The sequence below is a fragment of the Anguilla rostrata genome, chromosome 1 (genome assembly GCF_018555375.3).
Source record: "Anguilla rostrata isolate EN2019 chromosome 1, ASM1855537v3, whole genome shotgun sequence".
In the NCBI taxonomy this organism is placed as follows: domain Eukaryota; kingdom Metazoa; phylum Chordata; class Actinopteri; order Anguilliformes; family Anguillidae; genus Anguilla; species Anguilla rostrata.
In genome coordinates, this window is record NC_057933.1 from 56,277,130 (window position 1) to 56,290,147 (window position 13,018).

At 43.7% G+C, this 13,018-nt stretch overlaps 1 protein-coding gene across 5 annotated transcripts in view; it reads left to right on the top strand.

Annotated features, from left to right (window-relative positions):
• The window catches only part of rbms3 (RNA binding motif, single stranded interacting protein), a 296,845-nt gene that overhangs the window by 24,787 nt on the left and 259,040 nt on the right, over window positions 1–13,018 (top strand). For 4 of the 5 annotated variants that reach the window (XM_064343645.1, XM_064343656.1, XM_064343679.1 and 1 more), the window contains exon 3: window positions 11,198–11,266. In XM_064343645.1, coding sequence (XP_064199715.1) covers window positions 11,198–11,266 — 69 coding nt within the window. The remainder of the gene's footprint in view (window positions 1–11,197; window positions 11,267–13,018) is intronic. The other variant, XM_064343667.1, reaches the window with a different exon arrangement.

A 13,018-nucleotide genomic window follows, 5' to 3' on the forward strand; every position in this document is an offset into this window, starting at 1 on the left:
GTTTAGAATGGAAGGCAGCAGACTCCGCCGTGATTGCGGCAGCATCGTTTCTGAACCGCGAGCTATTATTCTACGCTCTGAGTTAGCCACCAAGCTTAATTGCCTCTCTTGGTGTTTTTGTTGTAAAATCGTTTGTCCGATCAGCTGAAAGATTCATGTGTACATTAATTTTCACATTCTTCTAATGACTAACACTAACCCTTATTTTTGTCCAAATATGATTTAATAACTCAATTACGTATTTGGAAAAACCTCAGGGATTTTTTGCAGTGGTCCTGTTTTCTGTCGGAGATAACATTGCAGCATTCTCTTGAGCTGGCCGGGCTCTTATTCTTCTTTACTTCGCATTAGCTCTACAGCACAAAGATATTCTGTTACCCTTCACCTACCTGCACATTCTGAGCAGCTCTACTAACACTGTGCATTCTGATTGGGAAAATCTTCCCTCAGGACTGTTTTGGGTGCCCCGAGCATAAACAGTAAACTGAAAGAGGATGTCTTTTCTTCCAGTAGTGATAGTTTGTCAATGGTAATGCTATTCGTGAATTCCTTTGGCTCAGATACAACCAGTACAAATGAATGCAATTAGGACCTGTTCCCCTCAGGTGGAACACACAGGGCTTTCACCGCTGCGCTGCACGCTCCGCACGCTCCGCACCTCGCACTCCGCACCTCGCGCTCCGGGTTCACCCATGATCCCGGCAGGCACTCGTCCACGCTGAGAAAAGCCCCTGTAAGCCGGGGCGGGGTAAGTGCGCCAGTGACCTGTGGGGTAATTGCTGTCCTCTAAGTGGCCCTGCTGTCAGGCCACCGGTAGGAAGTGGGCCGCTGAGGTTGTGGAGTAATGGGATTACTTCCTGCCTGCTGTTGGCCAAAGAGCCATGCCTGGCTATAGAGCCCCCCCCCAACATCCCCCCATCCTCTTCTCTCCCTCTCTCTGTCCCCTTTCCTCCCTCCCTCTCTCTCAGTTAAATTCAATACGCTTTATTAGTATGCAATGCACATAATACACATTGGCAGTGCAAACAAGAAACATACAAAACAGATAGTAGAAGTAGAAGTATGATAAGAACAACAGTTACTACTAATACAATCCCAATTAGACTTAATATGAAATAGTTCTAATAGCAGTTTGATAGTGTAAACTATAAAATAAGTTTTTATTTGATGTCTCTCACTGTCTCTCAAGCTGTGGCTGGCAAATATGCAGATACATTGTGCTCCCAGGATCGCTCATCTCCATTCCTCCTTTAGGAGAATGGGAAGTTTCTCTTCATCAGGAAGGTTTAGGAAATTAGTGCAATCGTGTAATTTTATGGAAGGGCATTTCTCATAGTTTCTCATGTTTTGTGTATGTTGTCAGAAAGTGCTTCTCTGTGGGAACCTGTGTGGCACTGTGCGGACAGCCTTCCCTCTTCAGGAAGTCCTGTCTGCCTGTGCAGGCAGGCCTCTGTGGCCACTCTGTGCTCACTGAGCCTGTACATTGTCAGTATTTTTCTAAGCTTTGTATTTATTTTTTTTTACCATGGTAGGTAATCTGCCAAAATCTATTGTCGTTTTATGGCCTGATAGCAATCAAGTCTACTTCGTGTTTGGGTTTGAGTGTGCCAATCTTTGATATAAGTATTTTTAATGCTGTGATATGATTTGGTTTACTCTAATTTCCTGTGTTTTGATGGTGCTGTCCTGAGGCTGATTTGTGGTGGTAGGCGTTAGTGCAGTAAGCCTCAGACCTAACTGACTGAGGGGACTTCTGTCTTTTCTCACCTCTTGGAACTTCAGGGTTTTTCATTGATATGAATGTTAAATGGGGCCCTGAGTAAAGAAGTCTGTCTCTTGTTGCCAGTTTTAACTACACTTTATTTTCTGTATGCATTGATTTTATTATATCAGATACAGAATTTACCCCCTACATCAGTTTGTAGTAGTTTGTAAAGGAATCCTTTATGTCAAACAGAATCAATTGCTTTTTGAAAATCTACAAAGCAAGCATTTTTCTTTTATTTTGATGTGCATATTTATTGATTAGGGTGTGTAGATTTGTGATCTGTGGTGCATTGTCTTGGTAAAAAGCCAACATGTCTGAGATTCTTTTATTTATAATGCACCGAGCATCATCCCCAGATCCTTCCCCAGATTTTTGTTTGCACTAATGCCCTGGTAATTGTTGGGGTCAAATCTGTCTTCACTCTTAAAGATGGGGGTTATTAGTCCTTGGCTCCAGATTTCAGGGAAGTGGCCCTCCCTCAGAAAAGAATGAGTTTGAACAGTTTTAGCAGTGATTCCTGTAGTTTGTTCCTGCTCTATTTTAGCATCTCATTGGGGGTGCCATCAGGCCCACATGCTTTTCCTGACTGGAGGGCTTGTAGTCTCTCCTTCAGCTCTGTCTCTGTAATAGGGGAGTCCAAGGGATTTTGATTGTTTTTAATAATCGATTCTAGGCTGTTTAGTCTTTCACAGATTGTTCTAATTTGGTAATAGGAATTTGTTAATGGCGTTGTTCAAAATATTCTTTCCATTTTTGTTCATCTTACTGCACAAGTCCCACATTTCGATTTACTTATGTGCTTCCAATTTTCCGAAAACTGGTTTTCATTGATTGACTCCACTGTTGTCAGTTTCTGTGTATGTAGAGAAAAGAGAGAGAGAGGTGGATTTGAGAAGGATCAAAATTATTGGCATCTAGTACATTCTAACTGTGAGGATCACAGAAACATTTCAAGTGATAATAGTATGATTAATGGAGTATTCCATTGTTTTTCAGCCTGGGTCTTATTTCTGTTGCATTTTCCATCATTCCTATTGGTTCTGATAGTATTATTGTCAGTAGCTTCACAATGGCATCTATGTGGCAGATCAACATTCAAGTTCAACTTGCCTCAAACAAGTCCAGTTTATCTAAACTGGAATTACCCTTTAAGAAATACTGTGCATTCTCAGCCAAAGCTCCCCAATCTATATGTTTTCCTTCTGTCTCTGCTTCCAAAGTGCATCGGCAGTGTGATTGTGTGTGAGTGGGGGGTAGTGCAACTAGAGGGTGAGCAGTCATACAGAGGTTTGACTGCTCAGGATGGTATGTCACTCTCCACTCTCTCCTGCTCCCTGCTTGCCTATGGCCCTACACCCTCCTCAGTAATGCTGTCCTCATAATTTGGAGTGGTTCTTGAGCCGCTGCTTGCCATGTCTCAGCAAGCAAGCTCCGGTAAGCATCTGTGGCTGAGGAAGCCGACTCCTTGCCTGCTTCCCTTCAGGAAATCGTGCAGCTTATTGTGTGTGAGGGTAGTGCCACTAGAGTGCAGCAGCATACAGGTTGTGATCTCAGGCATGGTTAGTCACTCTTCCACTCTCCATCTCTGCTCTCCTTCACTAGCCCGACCACCTCTCCCAAATCGCTGCTCATATATTGAGTGTCTGAGCCCTGAACTCCTGCATTGAAAGACAAAGCCTGTGCCTAGCATTTGCTAGGAAGCCGACTCACGCACGCTCCACTTCAGGAAATGCTGCACTGGCAACTCCACACTACTCCTTTTCACCAGACCGCAACTCTCACACCACACACAACACAGACAGATCTCTGACCTGTACAGGGCACAGTACGTGAGCTCTGTTGACCTAGAACTCGGGCTTCCCCCTGCCCTGCCTCCGCAGAGCGCCAGTCTGTCACCGGCGTCTCAGAAACGTGGCAGTAGTGCTTTTCACTGCCTCGCGTAAAACACACACCATACAGAGTTTGTACTTTTCTTGACATTTGTTCTTACGGCATTGCACAAGAGACTGAGCTTTTCATGTCCTGAGGGTGCTCAGTCACATGATCAACAAGGCTCAAACACCTTCAACCTGCATCCCTTCTTTCCCCTTCCCTCACCTCCGTTCTTAGCCCCCTCCCTCCCTCTTTCCCTCTCTCTCTCTCTCTCTCTCTCTCTGTCTCTCCTCTCTCTCTCTCTCTCTCTCCCGTTCGATCCCTCCCACATGGAACACTGTGGATCCGTGCTGTGCTCCGCTGTGCTGAGTGCCAGACCCTCCGCTCTGCTTTTTCTCCCTGTCATGGCTGGTTGTGTGAAAGCACATCAAAGCGGCATCCACAGGTGGGCCTGAAGTATTCATCACATTTTACACACCGGTTCCGCCATGATTCTGCACAGCTGACGCTGGTATCACTCAGGAAAGGAGGGTTTTAAGGCAGTACGGGTTTTTTCAACGTCTTTATTCAAGATGCACTTCTCTGGCTGATCGGAGGCCTGCAGTTTGCCTGAGAATGCAGGGACTTGGTATGAGGACATTCACTTACTCTGCCATAAATTAAGTCCTGCCAGCTTGTGTGCATGCGTGTGATTGTGTTTGTGTTTGTGCATGAGGCATGCATGCATGTACTGCGTGTGTGCGCTTGTGTGTGTTTATGCATGTGTATTTGTGTGTGCATGTATGCCTGTGTGTGCATGTACACAAGCATATGATAATGTTTTCACCTGAGCAGAGCCTGAGAGGGGATAGGGCAGGGTGGGGTCGATTGTGGGGAGGGGGCAAAACTGCACTGAAACACCGAGATCCCCGGAAGTACTGAAGCAATGAAGGAAGTTCCTTTACTGGCACACCATATGGAAAATCATTCATTTAGTAGCTTTTCATGAGGATGCTGATAATATTCTCTAGAACTTGGAAAGTTGTGTTTTTGTATGTTTTTTTAGGTCGCTTTTGAAGAAGTGCACTTGATAAACTGGGTTATAATCTCTTGGGAGTCAGAGGTCAAACAAATCAGTTGCGAGACGTGAGTGTCAACATCCCTTCAGCGTCCTGCTGAAAGTTTTAAAAGATTCTATTTAATGGGTCAGCCAACCAATTAACTGAGGGTTTGAAATGACTCTAAATGCAAAATTGAGTGACATAATATATGCAAATGACATCATTAATATGCAGATTTGTGTTCCATCTTCAAATTAAGAGCTACTCATTTGCAGCACTGACACTTTTCTGAACCTCTGGTTTCATTACGACAAATTATAAAACAATAATAATAACTCCAAACACCAGTTTGCCTATTTATTATAGCATGGGAAACAACTTCTGTGACAATCAGCAATTTGCAGACACATATTTAAGGGTCCAGTTCTCTGATGATTCTGTTGAAATCAGTGGCACCTCAGCATGAATTATGTCAATTAGGGTTTCTTGTGACAATGGCAGACCCTAATTACTTGTTTGTGATTAAATAGGCCAGAAGCAATAGTACATACGTGATGGACTGGTAGACTTGAGTCCCATTCATGGAGTTTTGACACCAGGGCCAGACTGATATCCTGCTCTGGTTTGGCTCTGTACTACACAATTTTAGATTTGTAATCGACAAGTTTGGTTTTACCATGTAGAAATTTCAGCAGTTTTTACATATACCCCCCATTTCAGTGCATCATAATGTTTGGGACATACTGATCTTATGTACATGAAAGTAGTCGTATTTAGTACTTTGTCACATATCCTTTGCATGCAGTGACTGCTTGAAGTCTGTGACCCATAGACATTGCCAAGTGCTGAGTACCTTCTCTGGTGATACTCTGCCAGGCCTGTACTGCAGCCATCTTTAGCTCCTGCTTGTGTTGAAAGTTTCATATGCTGAAGTTTTCTCTTCAGCATATGAAACGCATATTCAATTGGATTCAGACTGGGTGAGTGACTTGGCCAGTCAAGAATTTTTCCGTTTTTGGCTTTGAAAAACAACCGTTGAGGCTTTAGCAGTATGTTTTTGGGATCAATATAATGCTGTAGGCTGAAGCGCCATCCATATAAGATGCTTCTTTATACTTTAGAATTCCATCAGCAGTTACATCATCAATAAAGCCAAGTGAGCCAGTACCTGTGGCAGCCATTCATGCCCAAACCATAACACCCCCACCACCATGTTTCACAGATGGGGGGGTGGCGGGTTCCTTTGGTTTTTTGCCAGTTCCTTTAGACCTCAAGGCTTTGCTCTTGCAATCACTCTGATACAAACAAATCTTGGTCTCATCCATCTTCAAGACCTTTTTCCTGAACTTTGCAGACTCTTTTTAGGTACTTCTTAGCCAACTCTAATCTAGCCATCCTGTTATTGCGGCTAACTAGCGATTTGCATCTTGCAGTTTAGACTCCATAGTTCTGTTTAAGTCTTCTGTGGACAATAGTCAGTGACACTGTCCACAGAAGTGTGTTTCTGCTCTGTTGGACAGGTGTTTGAGGGGTTTTCTGCATTATGGTGAAAATTCTTTGGTTATCAACTGTAGAGGTCCTCCTTAGCCTACCAGGCCCTTTGTTATTACTGTGCTCACTATTGCTTTCTTTCATAATGATGTTCCAAACAGTTGATTTTGGTATGCCTAAGATTTTGCCTATATCCTTTTTTGTTTTATGTTTTTTTCTTATTTCTCAGCCTCATAATGGCTTCTTTGACTTTAATTGGCAGAATTGGCAAATGCCAATTAAAGACTCCAAAGTCAATCAAAAGCCTAGAATCAAGACTAGATACTGAAAGATCCTTATACCTGCACCAAGGAAGCAATTGAACACACCAGACTAATCAGAAACACCTGCGAAGCCATTTGCCCCAGACATTATGATGTCCTGAAATATGCATGTCCTATGATGTCCTATGCATGAAAAGTGCTGTAATTTATACATTGAAAAAACCTAAATTGTGTAGTACAGAGCCAAATCAAGTCATTGTCCCAAACATCATGGAGCTCACTGTACATTCATTTAATGTAGCAGACCAGCAGGATGCAGAGTCTCTTCTAGCGCCCACCATGTCTGTGGTACTGAGTTGTGTTCTCTTCACTCCATTCTTTTGGTCGATGTTAGCACCCATCTGCCTCTCTCTCTCTTTCTCTCTCTCTCTCTCTCTCTCTCTGCCTGTGCACTTAATTGAACTCTGTTTATCAAGCAGTGAAATCACCTTCGTTTATTCTGGCAGCAAATGTTTGCCATTAACCATTCACACTAAGTGAATCTTTTAAAGCTGCAATTACTGCCTTTTATGTCCTTCATTGGAAGGCTGTATAGTTCAAATGTTTTTTTTTTTTAATGGGGGTTAGGTATGGGGGGTGGTATGGTGGTTATGGGGATAGAGTGGGGGGGCGATGGCTCATGTTGACAAAAAATAGAACAGTTACTCTGCATGCGCTTCATTGATTGCGAGTATTAATCTACACAGGGGAAACACGCAAGCACCAAACAAAGAAAGGTTTATTAGCGTGCCTCCTTCTCCTGAATTTAACGCCATAAATTCACGGCAGACCTGTCTCCTGGAGCCCCGCCCTCTCTGATGAGCAGCGTGACCACGCCCACGGCGGCGCACTGCGTGCCCAGCTGAGAGCAGGCTCCTGCGCCGTGACGCAGGCTCTGAGCGCAGCGAGCGGGGCCAGGCTTTGTTCGCCTTTTGTTTTCCTCGCCGTTTCCCCGCCTTAGACTTGCGAGAGAATGAATTATCCTGTAAACTGCTGAAGTCGGCCAAAAAGCGCGGATCTGCATGCAACTGCGGCCTCACCAGTGCCAAAGAGAGCTGGAGGCACAGCCTCGCTGAAACGCTTTTGTGTTCCTGACCGCTCGGTCCGTACCTGTGGTCCAGTGAATCTGGAGCGAGATGCTGGCCGAAGCTGTGGCCCAGAGACCTACAGGGATATACATGCTGATTGGTGCAATGTGCACCCTGATTATGGTCAGCAGAAAAATGCAATGACTTCCAAATTTTGTCAGCAATCATTTTGGAAAGTTGTCTTTTCTATACAAGTATCAGAGAAATTAAGAGCTTACAGAACTTGTCCATCGGCTAATTAGATTTGTTACTATACTGTACTGTCCAGGACTATGGTATGCTGTCCATTACTGTTTTACAGGAACATCTTTACCTTTCTACTGATTCTCTCTGGCATCTTGGCTGTCTTTTTACATCAGAATGGCTTTGGAATTATTTGGAATGGGGACTACTGGGAGTGAAGGTATTGCCTGAAGAGATAATAAAGATTTGCACAATCATGTGTAACATTCATTGTTTTTCAGTTTCTGATTTAAACGTTTACTGATTCAATATTATTTTGCCTGCTTCAGAAACCAACTAAACTTGGCACCCCACCCCCCTTTAAAATGAAAAGATATCTAATGCCTTTGTGAATTTCTGCATTTGCCTCCAAAGGGGATTTTTGAATAATGAATAAGGTAGAAGCTTTATAAATCAAAATATTGAGATGGTTGGAAGTGAATTAAAAAGTACACAATCCCTGAGAAAACAATTGAGTGCAACCGACTGCATCCAAAAGACTTGGGTGGATGCTGATTCTGAATGTAATCTGTGTTGTAATCATCGCTGTCTCATTTAAAATATTTCCCATGGCCAACTGGCCTCTCCAACAGTTTTCATGCCAGAAATTTGAACATCTGTCCTGAGGATTGCTATAAAACCAGAGGCCATTGGCTTAGATGAACTTATCAATATCCAGTTGGCAGCCATTTTGTATAAAGTGAGGACACCTGGACTTCAGGTCTGCATGGGGGGGTTTTGGACATGTTTTATGTTATATGATGGAGGCCAATGGGCAAGTTCTTGCTTGCCGCTTTACTGTAGTACGTGTGTGTATGTTCAGTATATATATAGTAGCACTGATGCTAGTAGTTGTATTTGGCTGGTCAGCCCTTAAGTACTTATATTGTGGATCAGAAAATGATGGTCTTTTTTATTTCAGATGAAAAAAAGACCATACTTTTCTGATGCACAATATAAGTACTTAAGGGCTGACCATGATGCCATGTTAACGGTTGAGCGAAGTGCAGTTTCCCTCCTTTGCTGCTACGATGGTTAAATTCCTTTCTGCACCAAACAACACATCAGTGCTGCCTCATGTAGCTTATAGACCGACGTGCAGCAGAGCAGGAGCGCTTTTATTTCTCCAGAACATCTCACAATAAAAGAAGCACTTTTGCTAACATAGCTTTAGTTAGTTCTGTGGGAAGAGTACTAACATGGCTTAATGAAGATGCTAGCAGACTGCAGCAGTGCACTACCAATATTCTTCATTCAGTTCAATTATTTGTACAGCATTTTTATTCCAGAGACACCCTCATAAAGACGGTTTAGAGGAAAATGACATGCTGTTTAAATTTGCTTATTGCCTATAGTGAGCCTAGTTTATAAGGCTAACTATGGACATTTATTCGTTCTTTATTATATAAAAGTTTTGGTAGTTTCCACATTGAACCATTAAAAGCACTAAGAGCATGTTTAAAGATAGCAAAATAGTTGAGCTGTGAGTGATGAGTGATGTATTTAATTTTGTTTCATGCAACAGCAAAGTGTGTAAGTAATGATGATGTACCGCTTAACAAAATAAAACTTCACTATTTCATAAAACTGGTGTGAAACCTAATAAAGCATTAGGCCTAATGTAGCCTAGGCCACTGTAACATTCTTACTAACATTTTCTTTCCACAATTGCTTTAACAACAGATTGAAGACCAGTCTGTTAAGGCAGAAGCACTATCACCAATTGAGCTAATTTGCCAAATTCATGAGTTTTATTTTGAAACCTCCTAGGCAGGCCTAAGGAGAATGTTTCCTTGGCAAAGAAAAGAAAGTAAAGAAATAATGCCTTACTCCAAAGTGGAATGCTTTGGGAGACACTACTTTTTTGATAAGGACCAAAGTTAAGGCACTTCTATCAACAACAAGTCTCTTGACAGGTTTTGGTATTGCTAGGTGGAGCGATGCTTTCTGATGTTCCGCTGGTGTTCTGGCACACTGCCCTTGCCCTCAGGGTGACTAACTGTGGTGCGCTTTAAAGTTTTTCACCTCAGTGATGGTTGCGGTTGTGAGTTACTCACACCCATACTCGGGGTCGTAGCACTGCTTTTCAGGTTAGTCTGAATGGTCAGCCTGTATATATAGAATTATTTAGTTTTCTTACGTGAGGACTTCTGCACCTGAGAAATTGATGGTTGGCAAGGGTGGCGGTACAGTGTTCCTCCTTTTAAGGCATTGGCATTAGTGCTTGGAATCGGCTGATTGTTTTAGGCAGGGCATCTCAGCGCATCTCTGACTGTATAGGACCCTGGTTCCCAAAACTCGCCTTGGGTTCCCCCAGCCGGATCCAGGTATTTAATATGTTCCATCTGAAGCACACCCGATACAATCAATCAAGGGCTTGATTAGCTGTAATATCAGGCATCAATTGTGCTTGAGATTGAACATATTAAATACCTGGATCTGAAATACCAGGGTACACAGTAAAATGTCCAGTGCTAATTCTACTCTTAACAGAGTACACAAGTCCAATAGGTAAGATCTGATTTGACATTGAACATTTTACTGTTTACCCAGGGAGAGGTTTGGGAACCACTGGTCTGGGTCTATATACACAGATGTGAAAAGAACAGACTGCTGTTAATAAATGTTCTCTTGTGTGTAAGCAGGCTACAGGAAAAGAATCAACTGGCCAAACTGCGACACAGTCGTTATTAATTGTCAATGTCTAAGGTCAGGATGTGATAGAGGATTTCAGTAAACTGACAAAGGAAGAACCGTTTGGAAAGTGTTCAGGGTCTCTCTGTTGGAAAGTGATGGTCCAATGATGCAATCCCTGCAATAATAAAGTACCCCTATGGTGAACTAAAGTAGTTTCATCATTTTTATATCATCAGTTTTACTTCATCGGTGCTTCCACAAAATGACCTCAGACTGACTAATGTTGGTTTTGCATGTGCATGTCATGCTGTTCCTAAATGGCTCCCAGGGGTCAAGAAGATTGTTCAGAAGAACCGTGATTGATGGTTTATAGGGCTTTCTACCAAGAGCCACTTGGTCATCTTATGACAACATATATTTATGGATGTGGTTGATATGGTTTCTCTTGTCTTAACAGCCTGATAACACCTGCTCTTGAACTCCAGAGAACCTCCCTAATGATCACATCACAGTCTGACCTTGCGTGCGTGTGAGAGAGAAAATCCATGTGCTGTTTGTACATGAGAGTGTGTGTGAGAGAACATGTGTTTTACATGTGCACACGTGCGTGTCTGTGTGTGAGAGAGAAAAATAGCTTGTGTTTTACATGCGTGAACATGCGTGTGAGTGTGAGTGGAGGAGGTCATTGAGCGGTGGGTGGACTCAGTGTGAGTACTGGGAGCCTGTGGGGGGAAGGTCGTCCCTTTGCTGACTGTGCGCAATTTTGTGTGATTACAGCAGGCGTCGGCCTCCAGGACCAACGGCTCCCCCGCGCACGCCAGATGGTCCAGCTCGCAGCCACATCAGGTAACCGTGACAACTGAGCCCTGGGGCGCTGGAATAACGCGTGCCACGCAGAGGAGAGGTCACACGCGCGCGACCGCATCTTCCCGTGTGCGTGCAGATCCATGTACTGCAGCGTGCGCGTTCACGTGCGCCTGCGTCTTTATGCGCGCACGTGTACCTGCGTGAGCACGCATGCTTGCGTTACCAGAAGGAAACAATTATCTCGCTGTTCAAAAAACATCGTTTCAGTTTTTGAGGAAATGGCTTCAGTTCTGTTTGCCATCTTACCCCACGGCCTCTCTCTGCATTCGTTCTGTCTGTGGGTATTTTTACTCTAATTAGTGCTATTGATTCAGAGCTGATAACCATCGCGTGTTTGGTGCAAAACAAATGGCTCCGTCTGCACCCCCTTTCCTCACTGCTGGCCCCACCTTCCTGATATATGGAGGAGCCTCAGTTTGAGACTCCTGGGTTGTTCTAGTTTTTGTGACTTGAGTGAGTTTTCAGGCAGTAATTTAATGCTGCTGAAACATGGGGATTTCCTGGCGCGAGGATGGTGGAAATCTCACAATTTGCGGTTGGCCCAAAGTAGTGCACGCTCTAGAAAGGACATACATCACTTCCCCGTCCGTCCCATTTCCTGTTCTGGTAGCTCTCTTCAGTGACACAGTGCAACACTCAGCAATACAGCTAACACAAACTGTTCACGCATATTGATTAATAGGCACTTGTCTTGTTAATGGTTGAGTGCCTGACTCATTCAAGTTGACAGCAGCTCTGTCGGAGCGGCAGAGGGAAAACAATCGCAATAGGTTTGTTGTTTGTTTGCCAAAGATGATGTATCGTTATTCATACTCTTGTCTGAGTTAATATTCATTGCATTAAGGGAGTGATAATGGAAAGGGAGGTGTCATTCATCTTTTACTACTAGAGCAGTCTATCCCCACTGACAAATATGAACACAAGTTTACTTCATGCAAATTCTCTTATGCATTTAAAGATTTATTGATATTTATTCTGCGCCGGGGATTCAAACACACAACTTTTTTTAATGGAAGCTCTCTGGCCCTGAATTGAAATTCTAGACAGAATTTCCAGTGTGCTTCCAGTGTCTGCCAGAAGGAGGCAGTGTTTCCTCAAGGCAAACCTCTGGGTTAAAGCTCTGCGTCAGCGTGGCCAGGAGGACGCAGCAGCGGTGGCAGGAATCTTTTATTTAATTCTTTATTGGCATTGGACCGGGGAGCCAAGCCTCTGCAGCTGACCAGTAGTGAGAAGCAGCTAAAGAGGCCATGCATATTTAACCAGCGTTTTATAATGAAACCTGAGTTAAAGTGTTTGGTTTGTAGTACTGAGCATGCCCCTGCTGTTGCAGATAAAATTTATAAGTGACTGCTAGTACATCCAAACAAATCTTCACCCCGAGTGAGCTCCTAAGCTGAGAGCTACAGTATATGTGACAAAGATGCACAGGCACAAGGGTAATAGGTGAGGCGGGTGTGTAAGGGGTATTAGGTAGATGGGGTGTGTAAGGGGTGTGTTGTAAGGGGTATTAGGTAGAGAGGTGTGTAAGGGTGTGTAAGGGGTATTAGGTAGAGAGGGTGTGTAAGGGTGTGTGTAAGGGGTATTAGGTAGAGAGGGTGTGTAAGGTGTGTGTAAGGGGTATTAGGTAGAGGGGTGTGTAAGGGGTGTGTAAGGGTATTAGGTAGAGAGGGTGTGTAAGGTGTGTGTAAGGGGTATTAGGTAGAGAGGGTGTGTAAGGGGTATTAGGTAGAG